The sequence below is a fragment of the Salvelinus namaycush genome, chromosome 14, assembly GCF_016432855.1.
Source record: "Salvelinus namaycush isolate Seneca chromosome 14, SaNama_1.0, whole genome shotgun sequence".
Lineage (NCBI taxonomy): Eukaryota > Metazoa > Chordata > Actinopteri > Salmoniformes > Salmonidae > Salvelinus > Salvelinus namaycush.
The window spans coordinates 42,543,143-42,563,348 of NC_052320.1; the positions used below are offsets into that span (position 1 = coordinate 42,543,143).

General features: G+C 39.9%; 1 protein-coding gene across 3 annotated transcripts in view; it reads left to right on the forward strand.

The window, feature by feature from the left end:
* LOC120059534 (OTU domain-containing protein 5-A-like) overlaps positions 1-16,161 on the forward strand; it is a 45,834-nt gene extending 29,673 nt beyond the window's left edge. For 2 of the 3 annotated variants that reach the window (XM_039008664.1, XM_039008666.1), the window contains 7 exons: positions 5,556-5,620; positions 6,337-6,493; positions 6,659-6,807; positions 14,086-14,274; positions 14,439-14,646; positions 14,765-14,881; positions 15,568-16,161. In XM_039008664.1, coding sequence (XP_038864592.1) covers positions 5,556-5,620; positions 6,337-6,493; positions 6,659-6,807; positions 14,086-14,274; positions 14,439-14,646; positions 14,765-14,881; positions 15,568-15,689 — 1,007 coding nt within the window. In that variant the 3' untranslated portion in view covers positions 15,690-16,161. The remainder of the gene's footprint in view (positions 1-5,555; positions 5,621-6,336; positions 6,494-6,658; positions 6,808-14,085; positions 14,275-14,438; positions 14,647-14,764; positions 14,882-15,567) is intronic. The other variant, XM_039008665.1, reaches the window with a different exon arrangement.
* Positions 16,162-20,206: the final 4,045 nt, after the last annotated feature.

A 20,206-nucleotide genomic window follows, 5' to 3' on the forward strand; every position in this document is an offset into this window, starting at 1 on the left:
CGGTTGAATAAAACTACTTTATGATGTTTTTATCACATCTATCAAATAAAATCAGAGCCGGAGACATCCACCGTGTATACCGAACGCTTTTCAGAAGCCAATGTTGATGTCCTTCCCGCGCCTAGGTAGAGAAAGGAAATTCTGGTCACGTCATTCCAAGAGCTCTTGTTCGACCTCAGATCAAGCTAGACACCCCATTCCACCTTCCACTGCCTGTTGACATCTAGTGGAAGGCGTATGCAGTGCATGCAAATCCATAAATATTAAGCAATTGAATAGGCAGGCCCTGGAACAGAGCATCGTTTTCAGATTTTTCACTTCCTGTCTGGAAGTTTGCTGCCAAATGAGTTCTGTTTTACTCACAGATATAATTCAAACAGTTTTAGAAACTTGAGTGTTTTCTATCCAATAGTAATAATAATATGCATATTGTACGATCTAGAATAGAGTACGAGGCCGTTTAAATTGGGCATTGTGAAAGTGAAAACACCAAAGTGAAAACAGCGCCCCCTATTCACAAGAAGTTTTAAGGAGAGGTATATCTATAATTCCATGTGTATTACTTGTATTATCATCTACAATTATGATGAGTATTTCTGTTGAATAGATGCTATGCAAAATCACTGGATGTTTTTGGAACTAGTGAACGTAACACGCCAATGTAAACTCAGATTTTTTTATATAAATATGAACTTTATCAAACAAAACATACATATATTGTGTAACATGAAGTCCTATGAGTGTCACCTGATGAAGATCATCAAAGGTTAGTGATTCATTTTCTCTCTTATTGTGCTTTTTGTGACTCCTATCTTTGGCTGGAAAAATGGCTGTGCTTATTGTGGTTTGGTGTGAGCTAACATAATCGTTTGTGGTGCTTTCGCTGAACAGCATATTTGAAATCGGACACTTTGGTGGGATTAACAACAAGATTACCTTTCAAATTGTATAAAACACATGTATGTCTGAGGAATTGTAATTATGAGATTTCTGTTTTGAATTTGGCGCCCTGCACTTTCACTGGCTGTTGTCATATCATCCCGTTAACGGGATTGCAGCCATAAGAAGTTAAAGGTCTTACTCACATTGGCTACGGCGAGCGTGATCACATAGTCGTCCGGAACAGCTAGTGCTCTCATGCATGCTTCAGTGTTGCTTGCCTCGAAGCGTGCATAGAAGTACTTTAGCTAGTCTGGTAGAATTGTGTCATTGGGCAGCTCGCGGCTGAGCTTCCCTTTGTAGTCCGTAATAGTTTGCAAGCCATGTCATGTCCTGTATTTACGCTTTGCCTGTTTGATGGTTCGTCTGAGGACATAGCTGGATTTCTTATAAGCAACTGGGTTAGAGTCCCGCTCCTTGAATGTGGCAGCTCTGACCTTTAGCTCAGTGTAATCCATGGCTTCTAGTTGTGGGGACAACGTCATCAATGCACTTATTGATGATGCTGGTGACTGATGTGGTATACTCCTCAATGCCATCGGATGAGTCCCGGAACATATTCCAGTCTCTACTAGCGAAACAGTCCTGTAGCTTAGCATCTGCGTCATCTGACCACCTCCGTATGGAGCGAGTAACTGGTACTTCCTGCTTTAGTTTTTGCTTTTAAGCAGGAATGAGGAGGATCGAACTATGGTCAGATTTGCCAAATGGAGGGCGAGGGAGAGCTTTGTACGCAACTGTGTAGAGCAATGGTGGTCTAGAGTTGTTTTTTTTTCTTTCTTGTTGCACATGTAACATGCTGGTAGACACGAGGTAAAACAGATTTAAGTTACCCTGCATTAAAGTCCCCGGCCACTAGGAGCGCCGCCTCTGGATGAGAATGTTCTTGTATGCTTATGGCTTTATACAGCTCTTTGAGTGTGGTCTTAGTGCCCACATCAGTTTGTGGTGGTAAATAGACAGCTACGAACCGTTATTGACAAATAGACAGAGACTGCCACCCCTTGTCTTACCGGAGGCAGCTGTTCGGTCTGTTCGGTCGATGCATGGAAAAACCAGCCAACTGTTTATTACCCATGTCGTCGTTCAGCCACGACTTCGTGAAACGGAAGATATTACAGTTTTTAATGTCCCGTTGGTACGATAGTCTTGAACGGAGCTCATCCAGTTTATTCTCCAATGATTTGAAAGTTGGCCAATAGGATGGATGGTAGAGGCGGGTTACCCACTCTCCGACGAATTCTCACAAGGCACCCGGACCTACGTCCCCTGTATTGGCGTCTTCTCTTCATGCAAATTACGTAGATTTGGGCCTGGTCGGGTATCTGAAGTAAATCCTTTGCGTCCGACTTGTTAAAGAAAAAATCTTCATCCAGTTCGAGGTGAGTAACCGCTGTTCTGATATCCAGAAGCTCTTGTCGGTCATAAGATACAGTGGCAGAAACATTATGTACAGAAGAAGTTACAAACAACGTGAAAAAACACACAAAATAGCACAATTGGTTAGGAGCCCGTAAAACAGCAGCCATCTCAACTCCATTCTATGATTTTGCCTGTAATCCATGGTTTTTGGTTTGGATACTTTATTATAGTTTTGAAACGAGGTCTAGTTGTGGCCGCAACCGACTACATTATGAACAACTCTTGGTGGAATGCATTGCTTGACTCAAACTGCAGCCTCGAAGCATTTCGTTCTCGAGTTCGAGTTTGTTGAGCAAAGGCTGTGTATGTTTGGTTCTACAAAGCTGTGTCCATAACATTCAATAATCAATTAATTGCATTCATTCTTGCACATGCGATCAATTATCAGTTCTGAACATATATTTTTCTTCTCTATGCTGCCTACAGCATTATCTATTTTCCTGCATGCATACGCCTATACAGTACCTGCATGACAGACAGTTGTTGGTTGCAGCATGTCTCTGGAGTCACTGAGCCTGAGGAGCGTGTATCAAACTTGCTGTAGGACTCATTGCGGCCAGCAAGTCAAAACAAACGTCTAAAATGAAGGAGTCACTATGAAAAACAAATCATGACTGTAAAAAGAGCTGTTCAAAAAGAAGGAATCATTTGCAAACTTTTTTCACAAATTTCTGTCCCCACCCTTCTAGAGCAGGTTGAGACTGACAAAGTAAATTGACCAAGAGTTTCCCAGTCTTTGCGGATTTAACATGTGACTGAAGCTGATGCTCATTTGCATATTCAGTGCTTGTAGAGGGGAAAAAAGGGACTTTTTGGGGGCTGTGGAGAGAAACCCTTTTAGCTTTGTTTGTAGTGGGAATAATATTTCTCATGTATGCTATTATAAATACCTCACGTGACACCTAATAAGACTAAGCAATTAGCTCATTAAATTAGTTGTCTTCATCTGACTCTGATAAATCGGAATATGCAAGGAGACTATGGTTGAGTTACAGTAATAGGCAATGAAGAAATGTCTGAGAATAGAATTCTAAATACAAGTTTATTTAACTACTTTGTAAAAAAATATATATTCACATACAAGGCATAAATCTTAAGTAACAAGACATTAACAAGCAGTACAAGGAATTATTCTAATCATGGAGAGAGAGAAATCATAGCCTGAAATGCCAGGCCCCAAAAGTCCATGGGGTGGAGAGAGAAGGAAAGAAAGAGTATCTCACCCCAGCAGGTCAGGAACAAATAAGACAAAGAACAATTAATCTTAGACCCTTTTATAAGAATATAAATTGTTTGGATTCAAAACCTGAGTTGTAATAATAATAGTATTACTGTAAAGTTAACCTCCAAGACCAACACAGAGAATGCTGAATTCCTAAGACAACACATAGCAATTTCTTGCATGAGTTACTTCTCAGGCTGGGCTACCCTACATGTTTACATCTGTTAATCATATCAGTGACTCTTCTCAGATCTACACATATAGCTGGGGATGCAACCAAAGAGAAAGCCCTGTTTACATTCAATCTAGCATCTAAGCATTCAAACGTGTAGCATTGCACCTGCTTTAACTTCTTCTGGCTGCAAGCCCGAAGCCGGGCACAATATGACAACAGCCACTTCAAGTGCAGGGCGCGAAATTCAAAATATATTTTTTAGAAATATTTAACTTTCACACATTAACAAGTCCAATACAGCATTTGAAAGATAAACATCTTGTGAATCCAGCCAACATGTCGATTTTTAAAATGTTTTACAGCGAAAACACAATATAGCATTATATTAGCTTACCACAATAGCCAGAAACACAAGCCATTCTCGACCAGCAAAAGTTAGCGATCGTAACAAACCAGCAAAAGATATATAATTTTTGACTAACCTTGATAAGCTTCATCAGATGACAGTCCTATAACATCAGGTTATACATACACTTATGTTTTGTTAAAAAATGTGCATATTTAGAGCTGAAATCAGTGGTTATACATTGTGCTAACGTAGCATCTTTTTCCCACAACGTCCGGATATTTTTCTGACACTCACATATTCTGACCAAATAACTATTCATAAACATAACTAAAAAATACATGTTGTATAGGAAATGATAGATACACTAGTTCTTAATGCAATCGCCGTGTTAGAATTCTAAAAATAACTTCATTACGATATGCAGTTTACGTTATGGCGAGAGCGTGCCCAAAACCTGGCCGCAAACTACTAGTACAACATGTTCGACAGATATATGAAATAACATCATAAAATGGGTCCTACTTTTGATGATCTTTCATCAGAATGTTGTACAAGGGGTCCTTTGTCAGGAACAATCGTTGTTTGGATTTAGAATGTCCTCTTCTCCAGTCAATTAGCACGGAAAGCTAGCAAAGTGGCGCTAAGCTCTCCTTCGTGAACAAACGCAGACAACGCAACACGCCTAACGTCCCGAAAAAATTTCAATAATCTAATAAAACTATATTGAAAAAACATACTTTACGATGATATTGTCACATGTATCAAATAAAATCAAAGCCGGAGATATTAGTCGTCTATAACGACAGCTGTACAGAAGGCATAACCAGGTCCCTTCACGCGCTCTCCAGAAAACAGGAAACTGGTGACACGTCATACAAAGAGCATTTATTCGACCCCAGATCAAGTTATACACTCAATTTCTTCTCTCACTGCCTGTCGACATCTAGTGGAAGACGTATGAAGTGCATGTATACTGATATATATCAAGGACATTTATAGGCAGGCCCTTTAACAGAGCATCGATTTCAGATTTTCCACTTCCTGTCAGGAAGTTTGCTGCAAAATGAGTTCTGTTTTACTCACAGATATAATTCAAACGGTTTTAGAAACTAGAGAGTGTTTTCTATCCAATAGTAATAATAATATGCATATTGTACGAGCAAGAATTGAGTACGAGGCCGTTTGAAATGGGCACCTTTTATCCGGCTACTCAATACTGCCCCTGCAGCCCAAACAGGTTAAATAAAATGGTCCTATAGATCTGTATTGATTAAACTACATACAATTGCATTAAATATGCTTTGTCATACTTTGTCAATCAAAGGCTATTTCATACTTATTCATTTAATATAGACTTCATCAGAAAGACTTGAAAATGTGCCTGAATAGATGAGAATGTTGTTGAACTGGTATGCATGTTGTAACACCTGATTCCCTCTTGTTTGCAGCTGATCAAGTATATGGAGACCAAGATATGCATGAAGTTGTTCGTAAACACTGCATGGACTACTTGGTAAGTTGTCTTCTTTCTTTGGTTATGTTGTGGAATTAATTCTAACCAAAGGAGAGAGACTTTTAGATTTCTTCAAAACAATTGAACTTTATTATTTAATTACTGCAGTAATGGAGCCGTCAACAACCACCCCGGGAGGTGATTGTTGAGAACACAACGAGCAGAGATGATTTACTTCCTTTTATAGACTAAGCACATCCTTCTGAGTACGTGACAAACAACAGATGTGTGGAATGGGTCAAAGGTGAGGTTTTGTATGTGAGAAAGAAGTAACCCCCCCAGCCAGATAACATTTACTGTGGAGACTGTTCTAATTGCATATAAACCAGGTTTTGGCCCCAAAGACAAGGTTCCTCTCGTCAGCTATCCACACCAGATACATTTCCTTCCTGGTACCTCATAGTACACATTAGGTTATTCAGTTATTGCATCTGAGCTCCTAGAGTGTGCAGCTCTCCTTTAATTTTTCAAACCTCATAGTTCACAAACACCAACTCATTATATGGAATGCAGGCTGTAGGTTTTATCACCAAGCTATCATAAATCAATTGCCAGAGGCCCAACTCAGTCCCACAGACACAGATGAGAGAGTACTCATCAAAGCTATTTGATGCATAAACATTATTAAAACATAATCTTGTAATTTTCTACCATAGTTACCAGTCAAATTTCACCTGTTGGGCTTTTTCTTAATGAAATGTGTACTGTAATTTCAGATGAAGAATGCAGACTACTTCTCGAACTACGTGACAGAAGACTTCACCACATACATCAACAGGAAGAGGAAAAACAACTGCCACGGGAATCACATCGAGATGCAGGCTATGGCAGAGATGTACAATCGGCCAGTGGAAGTTTACCAAGAGGGCACAGGTGTGTTTTTCAGTAGTGGGCCATGCCAGCTGCATGATCAGCAGAGCTGCCTGGTACTGTACACAGTTTTTAATTCTTGACCTTTGATTTCTGAATGTGTAGACATAGTAGTGCACTACATTGATCAAGTAGTTCTGTTAACTATCCCCCCCCCCCCTCTTCCAGAACCAATCAACACATTCCATGGCATTCATCAAAATAATGACGAACCAATCAGAGTCAGCTACCATCGTAACATTCACTACAACTCTGTGGTGAACCCCAACAAAGCCACAATTGGAGTAGGCCTTGGACTTCCTGCTTTCAAACCAGGGGTGGGTACCTACATTTTGTCTGTAGGACCTAACACTTAAGTGAGTAATATATCCTTGTAGTTTTTATATTATTAGAAAATACATATTTTTTTGTGGTTACAAGTGATTGAGGACAAATGGTAGCGTACGTGTTATGTGTCTTCTGGAGAGAGTCATTAGGTTCACCTTTATTCTCTTCCCATGATGGTGGTGATAATGACCCTGTTAATGACGGTGTGGCTCACTTCCTTTGTGTGACTCAGTTGACCCCTTTGTCTCTCTAAGCACTATTGCCTAAATTGTTGTTGGCTTTCAGTGCATTGACATGTTATGCTTTCCAGCCTGCATTGCCTCTGAGGCACAGATGCATCTTACATTGCAGTGTCAGTTCAGTGACAGGCCGTTTAAGTTTAGTTAAATTATAATTTGATTCGTTGATAACATTAGCAGTTAGCTGGCATTGTTGTTAGTGTTGTCATCACTTCCATTGTCTTCTTCTGTCATGAAGATTACATAAAATCTTACTGAATTGATTAGCTGCATGAAGTTATACAGGCTTGGATGAAATGGATGACGTCCATGGGTCCGTCCAGACACAGTCAGCCAGCCAGGCTGTCAGTTGGAGTGGGAAAGTGTTATAAAGGTGACAGTTGTTGTGTTATCATAGCTTAATAACCTCTCAAACTCTGACACCTATGCATTTTCTAAATAATGCATAAAATTGTAAAGTACATTTTGGTTTCAAATCTACAATCACATGCTTAGTACTGTTATAAAGGTAAGAACGGTGAAACAACGTGACTACTACAGAGCCCGAGAAACCCCCTGAAATGTACAGTTTTTTTGTTTGTTTTTTTCTTCGGGGGGGGGGGGGGGGGGGTGTTGGGGGACAAGGAATTTGAAAGACTAGGTTTGAAATAAAATATGATGCCAATTACTGTTCCAAAATGATTTTTTGTTGTTGAAAATAATAACTGGTTTAATCTTTTACCTGATTGGTGCTCTAAACATGTGCAAATTCCCATAGGGACACAGCCATTTTAAAAGCGAAGGGCTTGTGCAACATGCCATGCCTTTTTCGTCTTACAGGAATGATATTCAGTGCCTTCGGAAAGAATTCAGACCCCTTGACTTTTTCCACATTTTGTTAGGTTACAGCCTTATTCTAAAAAGCAAAAACAGGTTTTTAGAAATGTTTACAAATGTATTAAAAATAGACTGAAATATCACATTTACCTAAGTATTCAGACCCTTTACTCAGTACTTTGTTGAAGCACCTTTGGTAGTGATAACAGCCTTAAGTCTTCTTGGGTATGGCGCTACAAGCTTGGCACAACTGTATTCAGGGAGTTTCTCCCATTCTTTTCTGCAAATCCTCTCAAGCTCTGTCAGGTTGGATGGGGAGCGTCGCTGCACAGCTATTTTCAGATTTCTCCAGAGATGTTCAATCAGGTTCAAGTCCGGACTCTGGCTGGGCCACTTGTCCCGAAGCCACTCCTGCGTTGTCTTGGCTGTGTGCTTAAGGTCGTTGTCCTGTTGGAAGGTTAACCTTCACTCCAGTCTTTGGTCCTGAGCACTCTGGAGAAGGTTTTCATCAAGGATCTCTCTGTACTTTGCTCCGTTCATCTTTCCCTCGATCCTGACTAATCTTCCAGTCCTTGCCGCTGAAAAACATCCCCACGGGATGATGCTGCCACCACCATGCTTCACTGTAGGGATGGTGCCAGGCTTCCTCCAGATGTGATGCTTGGCATTCAGGCCAAAGAGTTCAATCTTGTTTTCATCAGGCCCGATAATCTTGTTTCTCATGGTCTGAGAGTCCTTTAGGTGCCTTTTGGCAAACTATAAGTGGGATGTCATGTGCCTTTTACTGAGGAGTGGCATCTGTCTGGCCACTTTACCATAAAGGCCTGATTGGTGGAGTGCTGCAGAGATGGTTGTCCTTCTGGAATGTTCTCCCATCTCCACAGAGGAACTCTAGAGCTCTGTCAGAGTGACCATCGGATTCTTGGTCATCTCCCTGACCAAGACCCTTTCTCCCCCGATTGCTCAGTTTGGCAGGGCGGCCAGCTCTAGCAAGAGTCTTGTCTTGGTGGTTCCAAACTTCTTCTATTTATGAATGATGGAGGCCACCGTGTTCTTGCGGACCTTCAATTCTGCAGACATTTTTTGGTACCCTTCCCCAGATCTGTGCCTCTACAAAATCTTGTATCGAAGCTCTATGGACAATTCCTTCAACCTCATGGCTTGGTTTTTGCTCTGACATGCACTGTCAACTGTGGGACCCTATATAGACAAGTGTGTGCCTTTCCAAATCATGTCCAATCAATTGAATTTACAAACGGTCTGAGGACTTATGTAAGGTATTTCTTTTTTTGTAGAATTTTTTTAACGTTTTCTACAAACCTATTATCACTTTGTGATTTTGGGCTATTGTGTGTAAATTGATGAGGAACATTTTTTTAAATCCATTTTAGAATGTGGAAAAGGGACAAGAGAAACAATGGGTATAAATATTGAAGATGTGCATTCTCATCCCCAGCATCTTTTTACGTGTCTATTTTCAAAGAATAAAGCTAAGAACATTAACAACTTCATAGTTAAGAACAATTTACAGTGCCCTCCACTTATATTGGCACCTTTGGAAAATATCAGCAAAACGGGCTGTAAAAAAAAATGTCTGCTGTTTATCCTCTTGGTCTTTCATTTAAAATATTCACAAAAAATCTTACCTTTTTAATTTAAGTTCTTATGGCTGCAATCCCGGTAACGGGATCGATATGACAACAGCCAGTGAAAGTGCAGGGCGCCAAATTAAAAAAACAGAAATCTCATAATTAAAATTCCTCAAACATACAAGTATTTCACACCATTTTAAGGATACACTTGTTGTCAATCCCACCAAAGTGTCCGATTTCAAATATGCTTTTCAGCGAAATCACTACAAACGATTATGTTAGGTCACACCAAACCACAGCCATTTTTCCAGCCAAAGATAAGAGTCACAAAAAGCACAAATAGAGATAAAATGAATCACTAACCTTTGATAATCTTCATTAGATGGCACTCATAGGACTTCATGTTATACAATACATGTATGTTTTTTTTTGATAAAGTTCATATTTATATAAAAAAATCTGAGTTTACATTGGCGCGTTACATTCACTAGTTCCAAAAACATCCAGCGATTTTGCATAGCCACATCATTTCAACAGAAATACTCATCATAAATGTAGATGATAATACAAGTTATATACATGGAATTATAGATATACCTCTCCTTAATGCAACCGCTGTGTCTGATTTCAAAAAATCTTTACGGAAAAAGCAAACCATGCAGTAATCTGAGACGGCGCTCAGAACAATAGTCAAATTAGCAGCCATGTTGGAGTCAACAGAAACCAGAAATTACATGATAAATATTCCCTTACCTTTGATGATCTTCATCAGAATGCACTCCCAGGAATCTCAGGTCCACAATAAATGCTTGATTTGTTCGATAATGTCCGTTATTTATGTCCAATTAGCTACTTTGGTTAGCGCGTTTGGTAAACAATTCCAAAGTCACGAAGCGTGTTCACTAAAACCTGACGAAATGTCCTAAAGTTCCGTAACGGTCAGTAGAAACATGTCAAACGATGTATTGAATCAATCTTTAGAATGTTGTTAACCTGTTGAGGACAGAGGGCGCTGTTTTCACTTTGGGGGAAAATCGTACCCAATTTAAACGGCCTCGTACTCAATTCTTGCTCGTACAATATGCATATTATTATTACTATTGGATAGAAAACACTCTCTAGTTTCTAAAACCGTTTGAATTATATCTGTGAGTAAAACAGAACTCATTTTGCAGCAAACATCCTGACAGGAAGTGGAAAATCTGAAATCGATGCTCTGTTCTAGGGCCTGCCTATAAATGTCCTTGATATTTATTAGTATACATGCACTTCATACGTCTACCACTAGATGTCGACAGGCAGTGAGAGAAGAAATGGAGTGTATAACTTGATCTGGGGTCGAATAAAAGCTCTTGGCATGACGTGTCACCAGTTTCCTGTTTTCTGGAGCGCGTGAGAAGGGACCTGGTATTGCCTTCTGAAAAGCTGTCGTTATAGACGACTAATATCTCCGGCTTTGATTTTATTTGATAAATGTGACAATATCATCGTAAAGTATGTTTTTTCAATATAGTTTTATTAGATTATTGAAATTTATTCGGGACGTTAGGCGTGTTGCGTTGTGTGCGAGAGCTTTGCGCTACTTTGCTAGCTTTCCGTGCTAATTGACTGGAGAAGAGGACATTCTAAAACCAAACAATGATTGTTCTGGACAAAGGACCCCTTGTACAACATTCTGATGGAAGATCATCAAAAGTAGGACCCATTTTATGATGCTATTTCATATATCTGTCGAACATGTGAAATAGTAGTTTGCGCCCAGATTTTGGGCACTCTCTCGCTATAACTAAGCTGGATGTCGTAATGAAGTTATTTTTAGAATTCTAACACGGCGATTGCATTAAGAACTAGTGTATCTATCATTTCCTATACAACATGTATTTTCTAGTAACGTTTATGAATAGTTTTTTGGTCAGAATAGTTGAGTGTCATAAAAATATCCGCACATTCTGGGAAAAAGATGCTACGTTAGCACAATGTATAACCACTGATTTCAGCTCTAAATATGCACATTTTCGAACAAAACATAAGTGTATGTATAACCTGATGTTATAGGACTGTCATCTGATGAAGGTATATGAAGGTTAGTGAAAATTAATATCTTTTGCTGGTTTATTCGCTATCGCTAACGTGCCTATTGCTATCGCTAACGTGCCTTGATGAATGAATGCGGTAGTGTGGTAGGCTATTGTAGTAAGCTAATATAATGCTATATTGTGTTTTCGCTGTAAAACACTTAAAAAATCGGAAATATTGGCTGGATTCACAAGATGTTTGTCTTTAATTTGCTGTACACCATCGATTTTTCAGAAATGTTTTATGATGAGTATTTAGGTATTTGACGTTGGTGTCTGTAATTACTCTGGCTGCTTCGGTGCTATTTCTGACGGTAGCTGGGATGGTAGCTGCAATGTAAAACTGATTTATACCTCAAATATGCACATTTTTCGAACAAAACATATATTTATTGAATAACATGTTATAAGACTGTCATCTGATTAAGTTGTTTCTTGGTTAGTTTGGTTGGTTCTTGGTTAGTTAGGTTGGCTTTGTGCATGCTACCTGTGCTGTGAAAAATGTCTGTCCTTTTTTGTATTTGGTGGTGAGCTAACATAAATATACGTGGTGTTTTCGCTGTAAAACATTTTAAAAATCGACATGTTGGCTGGATTCACAAGATGTTTATCTTTCAAATGCTGTATTGGACTTGTTAATGTGTGAAAGTTAAATATTTCTAAAAAATATATTTTGAATTTCGCGCCCTGCACTTGAAGTGGCTGTTGTCATATTGTGCCCGGCTTCGGGCTTGCAGCCAGAAGAAGTTAAAGCAGGTGCAATGCTACACGTTTGAATGCTTAGATGCTAGATTGAATGTAAACAGGGCTTTCTCTTTGGTTGCATCCCCAGCTATATGTGTAGATCTGAGAAGAGTCACTGATATGATTAACAGATGAGCTAACATAAATATATGTGGTGTTTTCGCTGTAAAACATTTTAAAAATCGGACATGTTGACTGGATTCACAAGATGTGTATCTTTCATTTGCTGTATTGGACTTGTTAATGTGTGAAAGATATTGTGTGAAAGAAAAAATATTTTTTTGAATTTCGCGCTCTGCCTTTTCAGTGGAATGTGGGAGGAGTTCCGCTAGCGGAACCCCGGTGCCAGACAGGTTAACATACATCTTGAATAACGTTCCAACCAGAGAATTACATTGACTTCAGATGAGCGATGGAACGGAGCTCCCTCTTATGTGAACGCGCATGGTCAAAGAATGGTCACCTCATGGCAGTGGTGACTAATTCTCCTCTCATTCGGCCCCCCTTCACAGTAGAGTCATCAAAGTTCTACAGACTGTTGATATCTAGTGGAAGCCGTAGGAAGTGAATACTCATTCATATCTCACTGTGATTTCACTGGGATCTTGGTTGAAACTCGACCAGCCTCAGAATTTCCACTTCCTGTTTGGATTTCTTCTCAGGTTGTTGCCTGCCATATGAGTTCTGTTATACTCAGACATAATTCAAACCGTTTTAGAAACTTCAGAGTGTTTTCTATCCAATACAAATAATAATATGCATATATTAGCAACTATGACTGAGGAGAAGGCCGTTTACTCTGGGCACCTCTGTGCACCTTTCATCCAAGCTACTCAATATTGCCCCTGCAGCCATAAGAAGTTAACTTCTTAGGCATATGTCAGTTTACTCACTTATGGAGCTGCCTACTCCTGATGATTTGTTTTTCAAATCATATGAGAAAAAAATATTTTGCTTTTATATGGGATACTAAACTAGAAAAGATCAAGCGTGACTATCAACAGTATATAATGAATATAAACTGGGTGGGCTGCGATTATTCAGTATAAAAGCACTAAACTTCTCTCTAAAAGCTTCACTTATACCAAAGTTTTACTTGAACCCAAAATGGTTCTGAAGTAGATTACTAAAAAAAGCTCAACCCTTGTTTAATACCGGCCTTTTTGACTTTGTGCAGATTGCCATTTCTCATTTTCAATTAATTGAAAATGAATCTTTATTCCATGTATCTCTCTTTTACAGACAAGCAATGGTTTGAATTTCATCCCCCAGAAAAGATTGAACAAGTATTACCACAAATATTATGTTTGAACTCAAATGTGCTTGATAAAAGACCTGTGTTCATGGAACATATGTTTGAGAAGGGGTTTTTGTTTTTAAATTATATTGTAAATTGGAGATTACAATCAATTGATTGCAGCACTACTCCAAAAATGGAGGTGGCAGCAGTAGGGAGGGAACTGGTCTGTCAATATAAATAATCGAAACAGGCGGAGGAAGAAAAATAGCCTAAATGGGAAAATATACCATTTTAATTTGAGGACCAGGTCAAATCTTAAAGTGTGGAAGATTTGAAGACTTTGTCTTGGTTGATCCATATTGGTACAGTACACATTGCTACTTTGTACACATTGCTACTATCTATTGTTACTTGGTTGTTACCTATTGTTATTTGGTTAGTACACATTTCCACACTTATATTCACTCACTTAAACTATATCCATCTCACTGTTTTTTGATTGCTATGTCTGGTTTCATGTCCAGTTAGTGACCTCTGTCCTCTGCCTCTCCCTCCCTCCCAGCAGTATGCAGACCAGTCACTTATGAAGAACGCCATTAAAACCTCAGAGGAGTCGTGGATCGAGCAACAGATGCTGGAAGACAAGAAGAGAGCAACAGACTGGGAGGCTACCAATGAGGCCATCGAGGAGCAGGTGGCCAGGGAGTCCTACCTGCAGTGGCTCCAGGACCAGGAAAAGCAGGCACGGCAGGTGAGAGAGAATGTGCAAGTAAATGGTAGATTGAAAATCATTCCAGTGACATCCTTCTTAGAAAAACAATACTAGCACATTTGGTTCATATGAATCTAGTATCGGGTATTGAAATGTTGCACCAGCTGGCATTTAATGAGGTTGTTGTCTCCCTCTCCTCCCAGCCAAGTAAGGCTAGTGCCACCTGCAGCTCGGCCACTGCAGCAACATGCAGTGGTCTGGAAGAGTGGAGCGCTCGCTCGCCCTGGCAGCGCAGCTCAGCTCCCTCACCAGAGAACACTGACCCCTCCCACTCAGATACAAGCACAAAGCCCACCTCCATGGGTGGAGCGGCCCTCATCATGTCCAAGCCCCCATCACCTTGTGCGCCTGGTAAGTCACTGTGACAAACCTTAAGAAGTGTCCTGAATCAACTTAGAGGGTGGCATATCAAATGAATTGAACATAAATGTTTTGATTATGGGTTTCCTCTCTCTGCTCCCTACTCTAGGTCCCAGCAACCAGGCTTGTGTTAGGCCTGATAGACCCACCTCTTCAACACTAAAGTCTCTGTACCCTGCATTGGAGTACCGTGCTATCATGCAAAAAATGTCACCCACCTCCTTTGGTAAAGTAATCATTGCATAGCTCTTCACTTAAAAACGTATTCAAATGAATGCATTCAATTAAATTCAAACTTTATTTGTCCCCTTTAGGCAATTACTACTGTTTTAGCTGCAATCCTTAACATAAGTAATATCAATCACAGTGTTATAGACAGATATTATTACACCTCTGTGAAAGCATGGCTCTTTAGCTGCTGCTAGAGTGAAGACATTTGAATAACAACACAGCAAGTAGAGATTAATGAGTTATTTTTTGCTTTGCAAAGTATTTGGTTCACCCTCGGTCTGACATATATTTTGTTTGATAATTTATCATTATAAAGTGTTTGATTGCTTAGCTACACTGTATCGGAAAGCAAATAATAAACATATAATAGTAGAAACTTTAATCCAGGGTGTGGTACAGTGGCACAACTGAGAGCAGATGCACCTAACCTGAAATTACCTCCCTCTCAAATTGCTGGGTTGTGATTGGGTGCATAGCCACCCCATTTTTATTTGAGAACACGCTTTATCATCCCAAAACCAAACAAAACCTTTGTTATCCACTGTCACTCCAATGTACAGAATGTAACCAGCAACTAAAGATATGTTACAAACTAGTAATTTCAGTACCCCTCATGATTTAAAATAACTACAATTGTAGGTGTTGCCTTTGAATGTATTTTTTTCTCTTTTTATGGTGTAGGTTTAACAGACTGGGAGGATGATGAAATTCTGGCCTCAGTCTTGGCTGTTTCACAACAAGAGTACCTTGACAGCATGAAGAAGAATTCTATGCATAGAGAACCTTCTCCGGACAGCAGTTGATAAAGGGGATCAAGCACACACAAGCAACTTCCCCTGAAAGGAAGAGGACAAAACAAGAGAAAAATCCAAACGTCATCATGCAACCATCCAGTCTTCTGTTCTCCCTATCCCTCCATCTCTACCTGTCCACACCTACCAATAAAGATCCAGCATAATAAGACTTCACCCCTTCCTTTCTAATACCATTGACACCATCATTGGACTTATTAAAGGGAAATTCCGATTTTTTTAAACTTCATATTCATCTCCAGCACCACCCCAACATTAACATATGTGAAAATGGCATGTTTCCAATTACATAATTGATGCACATCATGTGATTTTAACCAATTATGTGTAGGCATTGCCTACTATTTGGTTGATGTTATTGGAAACACTTACAGTTGAAGTCAGAAGTTTACATACACTTAGGTTGGAGTCATTAAAACTCGTTTTTCAACCACTCTACAAATTTCTTGTTAACAAACTATAGTTTTGGCAAGTCGGTTAGGACATGCACTTTGTGCATGACACAAGTCATTTTTCCAACAATTGTTTACAGATCATAATTCCAGTGGGCCAGAAGTTCACATACGTTGTTATGTTGTTGACTGTGCCTTTAAACAGCTTGAAAAATTACAGAAAATTATGTCATGGCTTTAGAAGCTTCTGATAGGCTATTTGACATAATTTGAGTCAATTGGAGGTATTTCAAGGCCTACCTTCAAACTCAGTGCCTCTTTGCTTGACATCATTGAAAAATCAAAAGATATCAGCCAAGACCTCAGGGGAAAAATGGTAGACCTCCACACGTCTGGTTCATCCTTGGGAGCAATTTCCAAATGCCTGAAGGTACCACGTTCATCTGTACAAACAGTAGTACGCAAGTATAAACACCATGAGACCACGCAGACGTCATACCGCTCAGGAAGGAGGTACGTTCTGTCTCCTAGAGATGAACGTACTTTGGTGCGAAAAGTGCAACTCAATCCCAGAACAACAGCAAAGGACCTTGTGAAGATGCTGAAGGAAACAGGTACAAAAGTATCTATATCCACAGTAAAACGAGTCCAATATCGACATAACCTGAAAGGCCGCTCAGCAAGGAAGTGGCCACTGCTCCAAAACCGCTATAAAAAAGCCAGTCTACGGTTTGCAACTGCACAAAGATCGTACTTTTTGGAGAAATGTACTCTGGTCTGATGAAACAAAATAGAACTGTTTGGACGTAATGACCATTGTTATGTTTGGAGGAAAAAGGGGGAGGCTTGCAAGCCGAAGAACACCATCCCAACCGTGAAGCATGGGGGTGACAGCATCATGTTGTGGCGGTGCTTTGCTGCAGGAGGGACTGGTGCACAATTATGTGGATATATTGAAGCAACATCTCAAGACATCAGTCAGGAAGTTAAAGCTTGGTTGCAAATGGGTCTTCCAAATGGACAATGACCCCAAGCACATTTCAAAAGTTGTGGCAAAATGGCTTAAGGACAACAAAGTCAAGGTTTTGGAGTGGCCATCACAAAGCCCTGACCTCAATCCTATAGAAAATGTGTGGGCAGAACTGAAAAAGAGTGTGCGAGCAAGGAGGCCTCCAAATCTGACTCAGTTACACCAGCTCTGTTAGGAGGAATGGATCATAATTCACCCAACTTATTGTGGGAAGCTTGTGGAAGGCTACCCAAAACGTTTGACCCAAGTTAAACAATTTAAAGGCAATGCTACCAAATACTAATTGAGTGTATGTAAACTTCTGACCCACTGGGAACGTGATGAATGAAATAAAAGCTGAAATAAACTATTATTCTAACATTTCACATTCTTAAAATAAACTGGTGATCTTAACTGACCTAAAACGGGGAATTTTTACTAGGATTAAATATCAGGAATTGTGAAGAACTGAGTTTAAATGTATTTGGCTAAGCTGTGTGTAAACTTCCAACTTCAGCTGTGTCTTCCTCTATCTTTTTGACTACTAAACGTAGAAAAGCGCTATTTTCATATACACTTCCGGTCAAAAGTTTTAGAACACCTACTCATTCAAGGGTTTTTCGTCATTTTTACTAAATTCTACAATGTAGACAATATTAAAAATAAAGAAAAACCTTTGAATGAGTAGCTGTTCTAAAACTTTTGACAGTAGTTTATGTTGATAATGGGCTTGTGTTGGAGATGAAGTTGACTTTTTTTTTTACTGTCCCTTCAAGCTGCATGTTTAATTGAACACAACCAATATTGTCATATAAAACAAAAAAAAAGTATTATCTTCTTAATGATTGATTTAATATGTTTATTTTATTGTTTGGGATGGAAATACCTTTTTTCTTGGAATAAAAGAGGATATCTTTCTGAAAAACAGCACTTTTGTTTATTTTTGCTGTAACTGTACTTAATTTCATGGTGTGTACTCTTCTGCACCCACTCAGATGGATACACAGTTCTAAATGTTTATTTGCGTTCTACCTGAATACTTAATTTGATTTATGGATAACAAGTGCAATGGAATTACCATTTATGTGAGGAGTTGTTTGCTCTTTCTGTTATTTCCACCCACCAGCATCCACCCTTCACTGTTTCCTTCACTTGTGGGAATGGTCTTTTACTCAAAATCAAATAAATGTTTATTGGTAACATACAGATATTTAGCTGTTATTGTGGGTGTAGAAAAATGCTTGTGTTCCTAGCTCCATCAGTGCAGTAGTATCTAACAATTCACAACAATACACACACATCTCAAAGTAAAAGAATGGAATTAAGAAATATATAAATATTAGGATGAGCAATTTCGGAGTGGCATTGACTAGAATACACCATATGAAATCAATAAAACCGTATGTAAACATTTAAGGTGACCAGTGTTCCATGTGTATGTACATAGGGCAGCAGCCTCTAAGGTGCAGGGTTGAGTCCAGGTGGTAGCTACTGACAGTGACTAAGTTCAGCACAGGGTGCTCGGTGGAGACCGGCTATTGATGGCCTTGAGATAGAAGCTGTTTTTCAGTCTCTTGGTCCCAGCTTTGATGCGCCTGTACTGACCTCGCCTTCTAGATGATAGAGGGGTGAACAGGCCTTGGCTCGGGTGGTTGATGTCCTTGATGATCTTTTTGGCCTTCCTGTGACAACAGGTGCTGTACATGTCCTGGAGGGCAAGCAGTGTGCCAACGGGGATGCGTTGGGCAGACCGCACCACCCTCTGGAGAGCCCTGCGGTTGCGGGTGGTGCAGTTGCCGTACCAGGCAGTGATACAGCCCGACAGGATGCTCTCAATGGTGCATCTAAAAGTTTGTGAGGGTCTTATGAACCAAGCCGAATTTCTTCAGCCTCCTGAGGTTGATGAGGCGTCGTTGCACCTTCACCACACAATCTGTTACAATATTGTGTACGCCGAGGAACTTGAATCTTTTCACCTTCTTCACTGCGGTCCCTTTGATGTGGATGGGGGCGTACTCCCTCTGCTGTCTCCTGAAGTCCACGGTCCCTTCGTTTTGTTGATGTTGAGGGATAGGTTATTTTCCCATCAGGAAGTCCAGGACCCAGTTGCACAGGGTGGGGTTCAGGCCCAGGGCCCCGAGCTTAATGATGAGTTTGGGGGATACTATGGTGTTGAAGGCTGAGCTCTACTCAATGAACAGTATTCTTACATACAGTTGAAGTCGGAAGTTTACATACACCTTAGCCAAATACATTTAAACTCAGTTTTAAACAATTCCTGACATTTAATCCTAGTAAAAATTCCCTGTCTTCGGTCAGTTAGGATCACAACTTTATTTTAAGAATGTTAAATGTCAGAATAATAGAGAGAATTATATATTTCAGCTTTTATTTCTTTCATCACATTCCCAGTGTGTCAAAAGTTCACATACAATCAATTAGTATTTGGTAGCATTGGGTGAACTTTGGCCCATTTGGCCCATTCCTCCGAGCTGGTGTAACTGAGTCAGGTTTGTAGGCCTTGCTCGCACACTCTTTTTCAGTTCTGCCCACACATTTTCTATAGGATGGAGGTCAGAGCTTTGTGATGGCCACTCCAATACCTTGACTTTGTTGTCCTTAAGCCATTTTGCCACAACTTTGGAAGTATGCTTGGGGTCATTGTCCATTTGGGAGACTCATTTGCGACCAAGCTTTAACTTCCTGACTGATGTCTTGAGATGTTGCTTCAATATATCCACATCATTTTCCTACCTCATGATATTTTGTGAAGTGCACCAGTCCCTCCTGCAGCAAAGCACCCCCACAACATGATGCTGCCACCCCCGTGCTTCACGGTTGGGATGGTGTTCTTCGGCTTGCAAGACTTCCCCTTTTTCCTTGAAACATAACGATGGTCATTATAGCCAAACAGTTCTATTTTTGTTTCATCAGACCAGAGGACATTTCTCCAAAAAGTACGATCTTTGTCCCCATGTGCAGTTGCAAACCGTAGTCTGGCTTTTTTATGGCAGTTTTGGCGCAGTGGCCACTTCCTTGCTGAGCGGCCTTTCAGGTTATGTCGATATAGGACTCCTTTTACTGTGGATATAGATACTTTTGTGCCT